This window comes from Sus scrofa, chromosome 14, assembly GCF_000003025.6.
Source record: "Sus scrofa isolate TJ Tabasco breed Duroc chromosome 14, Sscrofa11.1, whole genome shotgun sequence".
Classification (NCBI taxonomy): domain Eukaryota; kingdom Metazoa; phylum Chordata; class Mammalia; order Artiodactyla; family Suidae; genus Sus; species Sus scrofa.
Genome location: NC_010456.5, coordinates 139,786,603 through 139,803,749, shown reverse-complemented (window position 1 = coordinate 139,803,749; position 17,147 = coordinate 139,786,603). Strand labels below are relative to the sequence as shown.

Genomic DNA, 17,147 nt, shown 5'->3' with positions numbered 1-17,147 from the left:
CAACCTTTTGAAAAAGTTTAAGGAGGATGGGCACCAGATCCTCTTTATATGTTTGATAGAATTTGCCTGTGAAGCCAACTGGTCCTGGACTTTTATTTGTAGGGAGTGTTTTTATGACTTCTTCAATTTCATTTCTAGTGACTGGTCTGTTCAGTTGGTCTGTTTCTTCTTGACTCAGTTTTGGCAGGCTGTAAGATTCTAGAAAATTGTCCATTTCTTCCAGATTGTCAAACTTGTTGCCGTATAGTTGTTCATAGTATTCTCTTACGGTTTTTTGTATTTCTGCTGTATCCGTTGTGATTTCTCCTTTTTCATTTCTAATTTTGGTTATTTGGGTTCTTTCTCTCCTCTTTTTAGTGAGTCTGGCCAGGGGTTTGTCAATTTTGTTTGCCTTTTCAAAGAACCAGCTCTTGGTTTTATTAATTTTCTCTATTGTTTTTTGAATCTCTATTTTATTGATTTCCTCTTTGATCTTTATAATTTCCTTCCTTCTGCTGACTTTAGGTCTTTTTTGTTCTTCTTTTTCTAATTCGTTTAGGTGGAGGGTTAAGTTGTCAATTTGGGATCTTTCTTCTTTTTTGAGAAAGGCCTGTATCACTATGAATTTCCCTCTGAGCACTGCTTTTGTGGCATCCCATAGAGTTTGAGAGGTTGCATCTTCATTATCATTTGCTTCAAGGTATTTTTTAATTTCCTACTTGATTTCCTCATTGACCCACTGGTTTTTTAGTAGCATGTTGTTTAGTCTCCACGTAGTAGGTTTTTTTCTCATTTCTTTTCCCATGGTTGATTTCTCATTTCATGGCGTTGTGGTCAGAGAAGATACTTGAGATAATTTCTGTGCTCCTAAATTTGCAGAGGTTCCGATGCTTCTCTTCCTCCGAATGGGCACAGGCTGCTCCTCGGGTGCATGCTTGGCGCGTGGCCCCCGTGGGCTCTCAGGCCGGTCTCCAAAGGGTCCTCAGCCCCTACGGAGTCTATCTCCAGGAGTCACTGGAGGTCCCGGATGCTGTGGACCTGACTGTGCGCCAGCCTCTCAGTTACCTCGCGGGGGATTTCGGCTTCTCGCAGGCCGGCCGCCGGACCCCGGCCCGGGCTCTGGAGCCTGAGGCCGAGGGAGGGGCTGGATGAGACCCCCAATTCTCCGTTCCCATCCATGTCTGCCCTCTCGGCCAGGGCATTGGTGAGGTATCCACGGCCAAGGAGCAGCACACAAACCCAGGTCCTCATTGCGTCCCAGGGCGCTGGCGGCTCGGCGGGGAGTCGAGGCCGCGGGGCGGGCGCCCCAGCCGGGCTCCTCCTCGGAAGCGCGCGGGGGCCACACGGGCCAGGCAGGGCCCGCCCGCCGCCACCACCGCCGGTGCCGCCGTGAGCACACACACGCGCTCACGCAGGCAGTGAAATCCATCCAGGCCCTGCGCCCCGCCCTCGAGCTTGCCCACCCTGCAGTGCCAGCTGCAGTCTGGCAGCCCCGGACTGGGAGGGAGGGGAGGAGGCCGCCGCAGAAGTGCCACCGTCGCTGGCTCGCCTCTCTAGGGCCCCAGCGGCGGCCGAGGGCAGCGCCCAGAGCTGCTACGCCCAAGAGGCCGGACTCTTCTACTCGCTTCTCACCCCGTGGTTTCCTGGGCAGGACCGGACGGCGGGAGGGGGTCGGAGGGAGGACGTGCCGGCCGGGGCCGGTGGCCAGGGCTGGAGTGGGCTCTCTGACAGAGGCCTGTGCGGCCACAGAGTCCCGAGCGGGTTCATTATTCCTTCCTTTTCCAAACTCTGGCTTTTCCCACTGTGCACCCTCACAGAGTTATTTTGCTGCCCGGGGCGCGGGTATACTGTCATTTTAACTGATGCCAAGCAGACAGTGCAGAACTTTCCGGAAACAGTGCAGGAAGGGTGTTGAGGTCCTGCTTCCTGGGGTGAGGAGACCTGGGCTGCTCTTGGCCAGGACCAGGGCCGCCGTGACAGTCCCCGCCCAGCGCCCAGCCTCGCAGGTCTCTGTCTTCCTGCTCCTCCAGTTCCTCCCCTGAGACGGTCGCTTCGGGACTCAAAGGACACTTGGGGCCACAGAGGACGAACACCGAGGCCTTCGCGGGGGCCCCGGGCTCCAGGAAGGGGCATCGGGTGCCATCTCGTTGAGCGTGGGCATCTGCTAGGCCCGTCTCTGTGGCCTTTAGCTACACAGACGTCATCATATTATAAACAAGAGGGGCTTCCTGAGACTCGGGGCGGGGGTGCAGTTCGGCTTTTGCTGGATGCCCTTGAACCTGGGCAGGAGGGAGAGCTCGGGGGCTCCAGAGCAGCGGGTGGTCCGCCCGCAGCCCCCAGCTGTGCTGGTCCTCCCGTGGGACCCGCCGCCACTGGGAGCTCTTGGCGTTTAAATACCGTCAGAAGCTTCCTCTCGGCTGTCCTCACCTGCACGAGTTCTTGCACGCCTGAGCCTCGACTTTGACGCACACGGGTGTTTTGTGGAAGCTTCTGGCCTTTGTCGTTTCCACACCCGCTGGGCCCACAGGCCCTGTGTGTGCCCAGGCCCAAGGTGGCTGCCACGTCTCGGGGCTCAGCCCCTGGTGCCTCTGTTCTGCCCCTGAGATCCGGGCCGACAGTGCTTCCGTGGACGCTAGGGGGCTGGACCTCGGGTCTGGAATATTCTGAGAGTCCCAGCCATTCCATTAGGAGCCAGTTTGCACCAGCTGCACCCACGCTGGGTGTCGGATTTTCACAAGGCTCCCTCCCAGCACGGGCTGCAGGTCACCCACTGGGTCACCCAGCGTCATGTGGCACTTTTGTCTATTTGGGGAAGGTTGTCACTAAGTCCAGGGACCCCTCAGGCTTCTTTATCGTCAGACTCTGCCTCCCCAGCAAGAGGCCAGGCTCCAAAGAAACTGCCAAAATCAGTGCCTTTTGACTTACCCTTTTCTATAATTAATGTGATTTTTTTTCCTCATCAAAAAGCACTCACATGCTTCTGCAGAGTGACACTGCAGCAGCCATATCCTGGGGTCTAAGAAATGAGGGACTGGGAGCTCCCTGGTGGCTCAGCAGTTAAGGGTCCAGCATTGTTACTGCTGTGGAGCAGGTTCGATCCCTGGCCCAGAAACGTCCGTGTGCCAAGGGCAAGACCAGAAAGAAAGGAAGGAAGAAACAGGCTTGTTTACAAGGGACGTCTTGAAAGATGCTCTCCTCCCAGCATCTCTCGTGCCCCCTGGCCGGGGTCGTGGACATTCTGGCGCAGATGGCGTTAAATCAGTTGTGCATTCACTTCAGGTGCAAATAATACTTTTCCTAAAATTCCCTGGACAGAGAAATCCGTCACAGCGACAGGCTCTCAAATTACCCCGGTATCTCGCACTCCGTGGTGAGAGCCACTTCCGAGGGCTCCTTGTTTCGTGTTTCACGGAACGTGTTTGTGACTCATGTCCCACCTTCCCTGGGACTGGAAGTGGACTATTTGCTTCTCCCCTTTGTGGGCAGTGCCCCAGGGTTCTGCCAGTTTCTGACGTGTAGGGTGTTTTTTTTTAATGGTTCAGACCTGCGTTGGGAATGTGCTGTCGATTCAAAGAACTTCGAATGTGTTTCACATAATTGAGTTGAGTTATTTTAAGGCTTCAGCAAAGGTGTGTCATTTGTTTTAAAAACCAGAGTGAAATTATCCACAAAACACGTCCGTGGAGACAAGGCCAGTGGGTTTGCCTGGCTTCCCGCGGCTTCACGCGGCGCGAGCTTCTGCCGTGGATGAGAAGGGGATTCGTGTCGATTCCTTGCTTTCTGTAGGGTCGCAGAGGGAAAGTATTCTTTTGAGTTTTCAAATAGCACGGGCCCCGCAGCTTTGGAAATTTATTTACGTTTCTCTGCCGTCTGGTTTCTAATTCCTTTGCCGTGAGTGACCAAAGGCATCTCTCGTCTGGGAACCTTGTTTGCTGTGACAGTTTGGAAACCCTGGGAACGCCCAGGTGGTGGCTTTGCATGTCCGTGTGAAGGTGACCTTTATGTCAGGTAGGTGCTTGCTTGGGGTCCTAGGCAGCCTTGCCTGGAGACTCAGGTCCGCGAGAAGGACCCTTGTGGTCATTTTTCTGCTTTCCAGAAACCAAACATGCTTTTCATCACTCTGCCCTTGACAAACCGAAGTGGCCGAGACACACCCAAAGCAAGTCCCCTGGCCTGGGCTGTGTTCTTAAGGACTTTGGGGGCAGCCCGGGGAGGCCGTGCCCGTGCCCGTGCCCGAGCCTGCATGTGACCCTGAGGCTGTGCTTGGTCTGCCTGCAGTTCTGCCCCGACCTGGCGGCCACCTGGGGCGGGAGCGTCCGTCCAGGACACAAGATCCTCATCCAGAAGACACGACGAAACACGGAGTTCCCTAGCGGCTCAGCCGGTTAAGGGCCTGGTGGTGTCCCTGCTGTGGCTCCGGTCGCTGCTATGGTGTGAGTTCAGTTCATGGCCCGGGAGCATCTGCATGCTACAGCCTCAGCCAAAACAAAGACAAACAAAACAACTAAGTGTCTGAAGGATTTGCAGCCTGTACTCCTGACTCTGTCGTCATGTCACATCCACCCCTAGCGAGGCTGCCGTGAAAGGAGAAGAAACCCTCCTTTTACAGGCAGACAGCTACTGCCCCCGGTGTGAGGGCAGGGGACGGCCGAGGGCTCGGCATCCGGAGGGGCCACGACACCAGCTCTTCCAGGTCTCGCCCGTGATTTCCAGAATCCCGGGAAAGTGAGCAATTGACAAGGGAGAGCTCTGCTCCTTTGAAATGTGCAAAAATGAGGCTGGAAAATACGTGGGCTCTAAATTAGGAGCCCTGACGCTCCATCTTTACAGGGTCCCCAGACAGCAAGAGAAGGGCCCGCGTTCCCGCTGGGTTCCCCTGGCCGCAGGACAGGGTGTGTGTCCTCGTGGCCCTGGACGTGCACGGGAAGCGAGTTATTACCATCCACTTACCTTGAAGTTCGTCTTCGCACATAGTTCATGATTGTAGTGGACCCACTGTTTCTGGAAACCTGTGGTGCTGTAAGCAGTACGGAGTCTGTGCCCCCTGCGTTCGGGGCTCCCAGCGGGGGCGATGCCCGCTGCTGCTGGCGAGAAGGCCGTGTGCACAGGCAGCCCTTTGTCACGGGGTTTTAATTTGTCCTCTTAGATCGAAGCCTACCTATTCCCTGGCATTTATTTTCTCTTCACTTAGGAATTTCTGACAGGGGAGGCCAGGAGCCTACACACAGCCTGAGGCCCGCGCGTCACACCTCATAGGACAGCAGGTGTCGTTTCCCAAGTCTGGGGGGACAGGCCGAGTTCTCTTTCTCTCTCCGTGAGGCTTTTCACCCACGTGGAGATAAGTCGGAGATCTGACTGTGCGGGGGCCAGGCTGGAGTCCGTTGTGGAGCCCCTGACCTTGGAGGGCCGTCCCCGGTTCTTCTTCATATCTCTCAGCCTGCCTTTCGCTTCCTTTGACCCCGCAGTTCCGTGGGTGCTCGGCCTTCAGCTGTGGTCATGGACCCTCAGGCTGCGTGTGCAAAGGGGAGCTGGCGGGGCGGCCTGGGGCCCGTGCTCGCTGAGACCGGAATCTCCTTCCCCAAGGGGTTCATTCCGCGGTAGTGAGCGAGCCCGCCCGCACGTCCACTGTTTGCTGGGGACCTGGGGCCCCCCAGCCTCTGCCGACCATCTGCGTCCAGCACGGCGCCGCCCACAGGTGACTGTCCCCTGCCTGCGGAGCAGCAGCGGCCCTTCCCAAGTGGCGAGAAAGGAGATCCTGTTTTGTCTCCAGCCCTGAGGTCCCAGCCCAGTACCTCACAGCCACATGGCCCGTGCTGCCGGGGTCCAGGCCCTGCACGTCTGGGAGCTCCCCCAGACCCAGTCTCCCGGGTGGGATGGGGGCCTTCTGCACCGTGTGGGCCGCGTCTCCGGCAGCTGACGGCGCAGAGGAAGGCTCAGGCCCTCGGCGACAGGTCGGGGCCTGGGCGGGCAGGGCGGATGGATGAGCCGCCGTCCGCTGTAACGCTTCCTGCACCCCCGCCCCCGGCCGCCGCGTCCTCTGTCAGCACCCGTGGAACACACGTCACTGCCGCCCTCTGTGTGGGGCCCAGGGGACACACCGTCGGTGGCACCACTTCCTGTCTCGGCCCCTGGCTCAGGCGGCGGCGAGTGGCAGAGCAGTCAGGGGCTCTCGGTGGGCTGCACTCTCCCCGCCGCCTTGGCTTGGGGCGCCCCACGCCCCACGTGGAGCAGCAGCCCCGCCCCCTTGGCACAGGGACCTTCTGCTGTCCCCACACCAGCCCACTGGCTGATTCCCGGGCCCCCCTGGGCGCCCGGCTGTCCTTGTCCTCTGCAGGACAAGCACGGGTCTCTGCGTGGCTGGAGCAGACGCTGCTGTTCCCGCCGGGTAGGGGAGGGCGCAGGGGTCAGGCCTCGGAGAGACCCTTGGGCTCCACGGCTGCTGCGTCCCTGCCTTGCTGCGTCCGTGATAAAGTGGCCGGGCCTCCCACCAGGCCGCATGGACCTCAGGCCATTGGGAAGGTGACATGCTGCTTGGCTTTTAAGGGATAAGCAGGCTTTTGACAGGTTTCTTGACAGGGGGCCGAAGGGGCATCCAGGAGGGGGAGGAGGTGGGAGAGATGGGCTTCCTTCCAGAGGCGGGTCTGCCCTCGGCCCTCCTCCGTGTGGCCGCGTCACTCCGAGCGAACCGTGAGATCCGGGTTCGCCAGCGGTTCCAGGCACGCCACCATCCCCGGGCGGGGGGAGCATCTTGCACCCCCCCCAGGACCCGTGGTCTGTGCAGCCCCCGTGGTCTGTGCAGCCCCAGTGGGGGCAGCCTGGCCCCCGTCTCCCGGGAGAAGGCCGCCTTTGCCCTCCTTCGGTAATTACTGCTCATTCACAGTTGAACTGTTCATTCTCACGCCTCCCGCTGGCCGCGAGCTGAGCCTGACCAGGTGGGGATGGGGCGGGAGGGGGCCCTGGCCCGGAGGAGGAGGAGGCGGAGGAGGTTGCCCTGAGCACAGGGAGAAGCCGAAGGGCAGGGCGAGCGTGGAGGCGAGGGCAGCCTGGTGGGCTCCGGAGGCGGTCTCGGGGAAAGCTGAGATCTTAACCGGACGGGGGAGGAGTCTGTCAACACAGCGAGAGTGGCCCGGTGGGAGCAGTGAAGAGGGCGGAGTCGATTTACACACTGTTGCAAGTTTTTATTTTTAATTTTTATTTATTTATTTTAGGGCCACATCTGCAGCATATGGAGGTTCCCAGGCTAGGGGTCGAATTGGAGCTATATAGCTGCCAGCCTACACCACAGCCACAGCCACACCAGATCCTTAACCCATTGAGCGAGGCCAGGGATCGACCCTGCGTCCTCATGGATGCCAGTCAGATTCGTTTCCGCTGAGCCACGGCGGGACCTCCAGGTTCAGCTTTTTAGTGTGGAGAGTTCGGTGTGAACCGCGGAGCAGGCTGCTAACCCCCACGGACACATCCCCAGCTTCTGCAGAGACCTCAAGGCCGACACGGTTCTCCTTCACTCGGATTATTCTGGAACAAGCCCCAGCGCTCACAAGCATTTCATCTGTTAAGTGTACCAGGGCCCGTGACTAAGCCATAAGGATTTTAAAGTATAACCATGGTCACATCTAGGAAAACAAACTGGCGTGCCTGCTGTGACTCAGCGGGTCAAGAACCCACCTAGTCTCTGAGGATGCGGGTTCTGTCCCTGTCCTTGCTCGGTGAATTAAGGATTCATTCTGTTAATGTTCGTATGTTAATTATGAATGAATTAGCGCGGGGCGTAGGTCGCAGCTGTGGCTCGGGTCTGGTGCTGCCGTGGCTGTGGTGCGGCTCTGATTTGACCGATTTGACCGATTTGACCCCGCGCCCGGGAACTTGCGCATGCTGCAGGCGTGGCCCTAAAAGGAAAGTAAATAAACAAACAACAATTCCTTAATATCATCAAGTAGCCTCCCAGACATTGTTCACATTCCTCGATTGTTTATATTCTTTTACAGTTTTATTTTTCAATCAGGATCTCAGGTTTGTGCCTTGTCCTCTGGGGCCCTCTCCTAAGTCTGTTCTAATCTGTAATCTGTGGGTTTCTTTCTTTCCACCTCAGTTTTGTTTTTTGTTTTTCTTTTTTCTTTTTTTTTGGCCACATCCTTGGCACGTGGAAGTTCCCAGGCCGGGATCGACCCCGTACCCCAGCTCCACCGGTGCCGGATCCTTAACCCAGCACGCCACGGGGAGCTTCTCTCTTGTGGTTGTTTTTGAAGAAATCAGAATTCTTCTTAGCTGTAGAAGGATAGCCTGACTGCTGGTGTCACTGAATCGCTGTCACGTGGTTTCACCGAGTCTTCTGGCCCCAGAAGGTTCTGTAAGTCCATACTCAGATCAGGAGGCTGTGTCGGGGCCGAGGTTATAAGTGTTTGCGGAGACTCCTTGGGGCACTTGTTGGGTTGCTTCCATCAGAAAGCGTGTGGTGTCTGGCTGTCCGTCCTTTGTGGCGTGAGCAAGCGACTTGCCCAAATCTTGGGTTTCCAGAAGGATTTTTTTCATGCTAATATTTTAATCATATTATTTCATTTGCAGTTGTAACCTTGACTGTTTTTGTAAAGGGAAACAAACCCTCGGGAACCATGTGGTTCCCTCAAGTATAGTTCAGGCAAAACACCCAAGATAAAGGCTTGGCTCTGTCCCTTTGATGCTGATTTTCCAAATAGCAGGTTGGTTCTCGAGCTGTCTCCAGGGACCAGAACCCATGGTGACTCCCTGGATTTGCACGCCGGTCCGTTGTAGTTTTTTAATTTCAGTCCCCAGGCGACAGAGCACGTCTGCCTCGTGGCGGTCCTTGGTGCCCTTCCCGGGTGTGGCGCCAGACGCCACCACAGCTCTTCCACGCGGAGGCGCTGCTCTCGGGTCGTGTGGCCGTGTGTGCTCTTTCACGGCCCTGGGCTCCTCACCGGGGACTCCAGGCCACGCTCGGTCCTGCTTCGCCGTCTGCCGGGCCCCCATTCTGCCTCCCTTCCGTCTCTTCTCTCGCTTTTGGACTTTCCTCCCGTCTTCCCCGCCCCCTGGTCTCAGAGCCTTGCCCGCGGCCTGTATTCTCCTCGCGTTTGTGCACCTCCTGCTTTCTCCCTCATTTGTAAGGGGCTTTCCCCCTTTTATTTCTAATTTCTTGGATCTCTCTGATGTCTTTTCACACCTTTCTTTGGTCTGAAATCCTTTTTCCCCTGAATTCGTCTATTCTCATGTTTTGCTGCTCTTTCATAGCGCCTCCCGTTTTCTCTGAAAACTTCAGCTCATTTTCGGAGTCCGTAAAACTTGCCTCGGGGTCTCGGGCCGTCTTCTGCCCCGCCTGCCTGTGTGGACGCTGCCTCGGTCTCGTGTCCTGCGACGGCGCTGTGGCTCCGGTTCCGTTGACGCCGTGCAGGGAGGGGGTCACCGCTCGTGGTGTCCGGGCCCCCCCCCACTGTCGTGCAGTGCTGGCCTCTGTCCCTCAAGCCCTTCACTTCCCAGGGTCACTCCCCCCCCCTTGCTGGTCTTATCCTATAAGCCTGCACCCGGCTTGTCCAAACCCCCGGTCACCTTGGCCCCGTCACAGTTTGGAGCCAGGCAGGCCCCCAGCTTCAGTGCCCCCACCACCCACATCAGCAGCCGCAGTCCAGCGGCTGCCCCTCCCCCTGGGGACATCACGGGCGGGCGGGGCTCCGGGTCCGGGACCAGCCGCTGCCCCTGTCTCGGCGTCAGCCGTCTCCGAGGCCCTGAGGCCGCTTGCATGTGGGTTCGTGGGTGCCTCACCCTTGGTGTGAGAGGACTTTGTCTGTGGGCTTCTGGATTGTCAGCTCCGCCTGCCTTTGCGTGAGGACCTGGGGAGATGAAACCGCTTCCCTCTGCCCTCGCTTTATTTCGCATTGTGAGGCCTGCTTTGCTTTAAACCTTAGATCGGAGTCCTGTCCCTATGGTGTTTGTGATTGGGCTGTCACATATCCTCCCGTGTTCCCCAAAAGCGCGTCTGGAGGCAGCAGGTGGAAGCAGGAGGCTGGTTTGGTTTAGTCGTTCTTGCTGTGATACATAAGCCATGATGCAGCCTTTGTGAGACGCACCCCACGTCCACAGCCCAAGAGCGTTCCAGCCCATCCTCAGGGCTGGCAGGGGCAGCTGGAAACGGCCTACCAAGGAGACGGGGGGCGCCCTGAGTGAGGGTCCAGGTTTCCGACACAGCCACAGGCGCCCTCCCTGCGTGAGTGTTGAGGCTGAAAACTGGAGAACGCAGATCTTTCCTGGTTTGCCTCGTGTGAGACCATTTGTTCCAACCCACCTGGCAAATTGTCTGAGGCCCCATAAGGCAGAGATTCACAGGAACTCTGATTCCTGCAGAATTTCGTACGTGTCTCCCACCAGATACAGACCACAGTGCTTTGATGATCAATTCCTAGCCCTCCGCCCCAGAGGAAAGAACCGGCTCCACCCCACCCATCAAATTAAATAGCAGGTGAGACGTCACCCAGCTGAGCAGCAGGCTGGAAGCCGGCCTGGGGCGCGTTCGCGTGGCTGTGCAGAAGCTGCCAGAGACAGTGAAGGTCAAGAACTATTACCAGCGTCACCGTCGCCACCACCACCGTCACCAGTAACAGCACCGTCACCATCACTGTCACCACCGCCACCACCAGTAACACCACCGTCAGTTCTCATCACCACCAGCATCACCACCGTCACCCCCGTCACCCCCTCTCAGAAGTGCCGCTGTGCCGAGGACCCTCCCTCACCACCTCGGGTTTCCCGGCTGTCAGCTGGGGCTGAAGACCACGGCCACCGCTGGGGCGTGACAAGGACTGAATGGGGTGTTGCAGGTCAGGTGGGAAGAGGGCTTGCAGAGTTTTCAGCAAATACCAGGCTTTCACTGTTTGCACGTCAGCCCTTAAGCAGCGAGGACTGTCGTCATTTTGACGTCACAGATGACGGAAATGGAGAGTCGGGGAAGTGGTGGAAGTCGGCCGGAAAGATAGAGCCCGTGTGTGGGGAAGTCCAGGTTCAAAGACACCTCTGTCCACATCAGACCTTGAGGTCACAGCGGCCCTGCCTCCCCGCATCAGGCACGGACGGTGTCGGTCTGGTCCTCCTCCTCCTTCCCGTTTGGAGGGTGAGGAACCTGGGGCTCCGGAGGTTGAAGACAACCCGGAGGAGAGTCTCCGTGAGGCCCGCGAGGGGCTCCGAGCCCGAAGCCCCGCCCTCCGCGCCTCCGAGCTGCGTGTGTGGCGGCTGCAGACCAGGGCACGTTTACACCCACAGCCTTGCTTCGCACGTTCCCTTGACGCTCTGCCCGGTGAGGACAGACGCACCCCCCAGGGCTCACGAACACTCTGGGAAAGGCACCTGCGTGGGGCCAAGACAAAGGCCGGGGGGGCGGCAGCTTCTCAGGGTGCCTGAGGGCGGGCAGCCCGTCCCTCTAGAGCACGAACCTGGAGCTCCCCGCCTGGCATGGGCTCCAGGGCGTTGCAAGACAATCTCAGCCACAAACCAAGTCTCCCAACATTCGTTGACGGCTCTGGGCACCAGCACAGAGCTCAGTGCCCGGCCCAGCCCTGATGCCACCCACGGGGCTCACCTGGCACTTAGAGGAGCAGGTCCAGACAGGCCCCAGCAGCAAGAGCATCGTGCGTCCTGCCTCCAGAGGGCACCTCGCTCTGTGCACATGGTGCACACGGCTCGACCCCCAGGGGCACGGCCAGGTGACCAGGCAGAAGCTCAGCCCAGACCTACAAGTGGACAGGGGCAGAAGCAGCGTGGTGGCCGAGCCCCGAGGGTGTGAGGGAGCAGTGGGGACGGGTGTGGGCGGGTGGCGGGAGGAGGACCTGCGGAGGGCTGGGTCCTGCCGGGCTGACCCGGCACTTCTCGTCCACCTCAAGTTCTGCCCTCAGGCAGCCGTCCGATCAAGGCCATTTCTCCAGAATCTCCAACAGCACCGCTAGGGAAGCGCCTGCTGGCGAAGCAGATTAAGGACCTGGCATCGTCCCTGCCCTGGCTCGCCTCGCTGCTCCGGTGCAGGTTCAGTCCCTGGCCCAGGACTCCTACTCGCTGTGGGCATGGACAAGAAGAAATGGTACTGCTAGGAGAGCGGGGGCAGGAAGGAGGGGGGAGGAAGACGCTGAGCGCGGGCCGCTCGGGGGAGTGACCTGGGTTGTCCCATCCAGTTCTCACGCCCCTGCAAGGGCACCCTCGCTGCGGCACACGAGGGCACAGGTGTGCACACCAGGTTTGCCCAGTTGAGGCCTGGACCTGACGCCTCCAGCTCTGTGCTCTGAGCCTCGGCCCATCTGGGTGATGCGACGGTGCCCAGTGCTCAGTGAGCACAGGGTCCAGCCCTGAGGCTGCCTGCGTGTGCAGTTTTCCTCTTATCTGAAGTTTTTGCAGTTAATCTGCAGGCAGATGAGGTTCAAAAATACCACATGGAAAATTCTTGAAGGGAACGGTTCATCGTTTTAAATCTGCGCCGTGCTGCCTGCCCGTCCCGCCGGGGCGGGAGCCCTCCCTCCATCCAGGGTGTCCCATCCGCTGGTCACTTAGCAGCCGCCTTATGGTCGCCAGATCCATTCACGGTCACAGCCTGTGTGCAGGTGACCTTTATTTTCTTAACGGTGGCCCCGAAGTGCAGAGCAGTGATGCAGGCGACCTGAATGCGCCCAAGAGGAGGCGGAAGCTGCTCCCCGTGAGCACAGAGGTCAAGCTTCTCAACCTCATAAGAGCAGAAAATGGATCATGTGCTGAACCCACTCAGATCTATGGTAAGAACAGATCTACCTCGAAATTGTGAGGAAGGAGAGAGGAATTCATGCTCCGTTGATGTTACACCTCACGCTGCAGTTACGGCTGCGGCACGTGGTGAACTCAAGACGGAAAAGACGTTGAATTTGTCCAGTGAGATTTTGAGACAGAGCACGTCACATGACTGATTACCGTGTATTGTTATAAATGTTCTATTTTCTCATGTTTCCACTGTCCGTCTCTTACTGTGCAAGACGTGTGCAGGTCGTCATAGCTGCCTGGAGGGAAGCCTGCCGCCTGCGTGTCCGTCTCTAGGAGTCAGTACTAACCAGGGCCTCGCGCACCCCTGGGGGGCCCGGAACACCTCCCCCAGGGCTGAGGGGCCCACTGTACCGCTAACTGGGTCGATGGGCGGGGCCTCAGATGTGCTGCGATACACGTCCCAGGTGTGCACCTGCTAGGAAGCCAGTCGGCCTTCTCCAGCTCCCTCTCCCCGCCTCCACACATAGGCTGGACAGTAAAACCACTGTCCTTTGACCTGTATCAGGCAGCAGGTCTGTGGCTGTCATTTCTCTGCCAGGATCACCATTCTGACCTCAGGATGGCTCCCCTGAAAGATGCCAGAGGTGGAGCGAGGTGTGTCTGTGGTCCCGCCCGGCAGATGGGCAGGTGCAGTGGCCCGACTTCCCTCAGCCCAGAGAAGCAGATGAAAGTGCGTCGTCCGTGAAAAGACCTCCTGCATGTGGAATTCGGTGGCACCGGGTCTAGTCTGGTGCATTTGCCAGAATACCGTGCTGCCCTGTGTGCGTGGCAGGAGCAGAAAACCCTGGCTCTCCAGGTCACCCCCGAGGGACAGACACGCCCGTGCACACGCCCACCTGTCACGAGGGGCTCAGCTGGGCAAACTTAGTGGCAGTTGGAGGGCTGAGGGGAGGGGACAGAATGGTCGGGAGAGGGCGTGGCCACCCTGGTGTCTCTAAGGGGGGGGTTGGGAGGCGGGGGAGCAGGGGGCGTGTGCCCGGCCCCTGGGAGTGAGGAGACCCCAGGCTGCAGCTGTTCCCTGCCCCCCACAGCCAGCGAGGCTTCAGGTACCCAGGGACTGTGCCCTGGGGACCCTGCCTCTCACCCTCCATACAATTTTGGCTTGAGCTGTTTTTTTTAAATATTAGGAATTAACATTTTTGTACCCAAATCATTCAGCCATGAGAATATTTAAAATATGTTTAGCAAGTTTGCACTTGCTCTTCATTGATTCTCACTGAGCTGATAGCTTTGCGATCTGGAGGGCATCCGGTGGTTCCGAACAGAATGCTCTGTTGAGTGAGCCGTCACGCGTGACCATCGCAGAGCGCACCAGGTTCGTATTAATCTCACTTCGAGGCACAACAGTGCGAGGCGTGTTTCCACACTTCCGTTTTTAACTAATGAAAATTTATTACAAAGAAACCCTAATTATACCCTTCAGAACGTGATGCAATTGCAAACCCACTGGTAATTTTCTTTTTTCAAAATGCCACATACTCGCGTAAGAAGCACGGAATGTAAGTTCTCCTGAAAGAGCTGGTCTATAAATAAGATTCCCTAAGGGGCTGAGCAAGCAGTTTCTTTTCTTTGCCGATTTTGTATGAGGTTGGATTAATCCGTATCAGAGCCCTGATGCATGAAAACCCTTCTTAGGCGTAGAGTGTGGGATCTTCTCAGCACAGCCCCAGACTGGTACCTGACGTATTGCCACAGTACCCTGGACAAACACAGGTGCAACGGGTGGTTGTTTTGTTTTGTTTTGTTGTGTTTTGTTTTTTTCTTTTTAGGGCCGAACCTGCAGCATATAGAGGTTCCCAGGCTAGGGGTCAAATCAGAGCTACAGCTGCTGGGCTGCACCACAGCCACAGCAACACCAGATCTGAGCCACAGCTGCGACCTACGCCACAGCTCACAGCAACGCGAGGCCAGGGATTGAACCTGAATGGTCATAGACATTAGTTGGGTTCTTAACCTGCGGAGCCGCAGTGGGAGCTCTGCCCCGATGTTAAGTGACTGTATGACCTTGAATGGTGCGTCTCCTTCTTCCCAAATGTGGGACTCATTCGTGCCCAGGCTTCTCTTTGTACCTCCTGGAACACTTCCCAGTGGTGACAGCCACAAGTGGCTCCAGACAGTGTCAAGCGCCCCGGAGCAGGTCCCCCGGAGAGAGCCTTGGTCTTGACCTACGTCAGAAAACGTGGATGAGGCCACTTGGACCTGCCTCTCCCGGGCTGAGGCTGGGCTTGCGAGGGAGCAGGGAAGCACCTGCTCTATGAGTGCCTGTGCGCTGCCCTCCGGCCCCCGAGCACTCAGGATGCGTCCAGGACGCAGGAGGCATGAAGTCACGTGCTCCCAGCAGGCTTCCCGTGACAGTCGCCGGCCTCATGGGGCCTTGAGCCGTCAGAGAGGCGGCCTGTGGAAAGGGTCTGTGCCAGCGTGTTGGTGTCACCGTCCGAGGGCCCTGGTCCTCGGGGGGGGGGCGGGGCTGGCTGGGGGGAGGCCCTGCAGGGGGGTCTGTGCATCACGGCTGAGCAGGGCCGGGTCCCCGAGGAGGGTCGGGCGGGAGAGTGACCGTGTCTGCATTTGGCCAACTGTCTTCTTCCAGCAGCAAACGTCACGGTGTCTCATTCGGAGGTGTTCCAGATGCTTCCAGCATGAGTGCAGAGCCGTGAGGAGGTCTATCGCATGGCTGGTTAAATAAAATCATGCTTCCACAGGCCTGCCTCCCCACGCTGGGCCCCGCGTCCTCCTGTCCCGCGTTGGCCCTTGGCTGAGGCCAGCCCGGGGCTGGAGGAGGGATGGACTCGGGGCTCAGGGGCCCAGCTCCCCGGCCTGTGCGGGTCCCCAGGGTGTGGTCCCCCCCCGCCGGTCAGGGCAGCTCCCTTTCGGGTTAGGCCTCAGGACAGTGTCTTCCGCCCCCGAGTGGTGACAGAGAGGCTCCCAGCTGTCTTCCATGCATTTGTGCAGAATAAAGCCATCTCTGCAAACCAGCGGGGAACCAGGTCTCTGCTCCTGCCATCTGTTCCAGGGGCAGGTCCCCTCCGTCCCCTCAGGTGACCGCGCTTCTGGCGGTGAAAGCTCTCAGTCTCCTGCTGGGCGCCCTCTGCCCTCCGGCTCCCTCCCGCTGTGCCCTCCTGTTAGGGCTTCAGTCTCACTCCGTCCCAGAGGCTGCAGAGCCGTTTGCCTCCCGGGAGGAAAAGTCTGCGCTGTGCCAGGCCGACTGTCCAGGGCGCCGTGGAGCTCCGAGGACCTTTGCTTCCTAAGAGTCACCTGGAGAATTTAAAAGCTTGCCGCGAAAGGCAGTCCGGTCCCCAAGGTCACATTTAACTCTCTGTGTCCTGTGCCCTGAAGGACGGAAGGCCACATGAGTCCCGGGCCCGAGGCGGCGGGGAGCGGGGACACGGGCACCAAGACGCCACCCCAGATCCTTCTGCCCCTGGAGGAGCGGGTGACCCACTTCCGAGACATGCTTCTGGAGAGAGGGGTAAGGAGCCGGACGGGCAGCGGGGGGCCGTCCCTCGGGCGCAGGGCCCTTGCCCTTCCTCACTGAGCCGCAGGTCCGGCTGGGTGAATCCAGGGGCCAGGCGATCTGAGGCCAAAGCAAGTGCCAAGGAGCCCTGCCTCGCGTCCTGAGGGAAAGCGGGCTGCAAAGAAAGGTGTGACGGCACCAGGGCAGCAGGATCCACTGCTGGTGGGAGGGGCTAGGGGGTCCCAGGTGCAGGTCTCCTGGGGGGGATGGCCATTGGCATCGTGCAAAGAAAGCGCCCGTGCTGGTGGCGTTCCTTCTGGAGCCAGGCCAGCTTCCAGGGTCCCCACTCCCTCTGGTGACCTCAGGAAGGGGCGGTCACACCTGTGGATTTGTCCAGGGGCTTTTAGATGACTAGGATGCTTCAGTCGTGGGTCACTGCTGAATCTCCATTTGAATTGAGGGGAGACGTTTTATAATGGATTCTCCTTCCAGTGACTTTCATTCCCCGCTTTGGCTTTTGGGGATAAAATGAGCCTGATAAGAACCATTTAACTTAGCCCAGTGGGATTTCTCCTCAAAATGAGACTGAAGGCAGAAGGCAGCGATGGGAAGCTGTGTGCTGAGGACTGTCTCGAGCGCTGAAAACAGCCTGGGGACTCGCAAAGTCTCTCTGCAGCCAGCACCCACCCAGGTGCTTCCTGCTTGGCCCTCCCAGAGCAGGTGCAGCTGGGAACCTGTGGAGAGCCAGGGGAGGCCCTGGCTCCCCCAGAGCGGGGGACTGAGCAGCGCTTGTCAGGGTCGGGGTGGGGGGCGAGGCCTTGGGGCTGCAGGGGAACAGCAGGTGCGGTGCCAGCTCTTAAGGTGGGAAGTAAGAGGACCTCAGCCACCCCCGTGGGAGACCTCTTTCCTTCGCACCGGGAACGTTCACTCACGCACT

General features: G+C 58.4%; 1 protein-coding gene across 1 annotated transcript in view; it reads left to right on the top strand.

The window, feature by feature from the left end:
• Positions 1–17,147, top strand: part of TCERG1L (transcription elongation regulator 1 like) — a 183,190-nt gene that overhangs the window by 153,524 nt on the left and 12,519 nt on the right. The window contains exon 11 of the mRNA XM_021073719.1: positions 16,093–16,225. Coding sequence (XP_020929378.1) covers positions 16,093–16,225 — 133 coding nt within the window. The remainder of the gene's footprint in view (positions 1–16,092; positions 16,226–17,147) is intronic.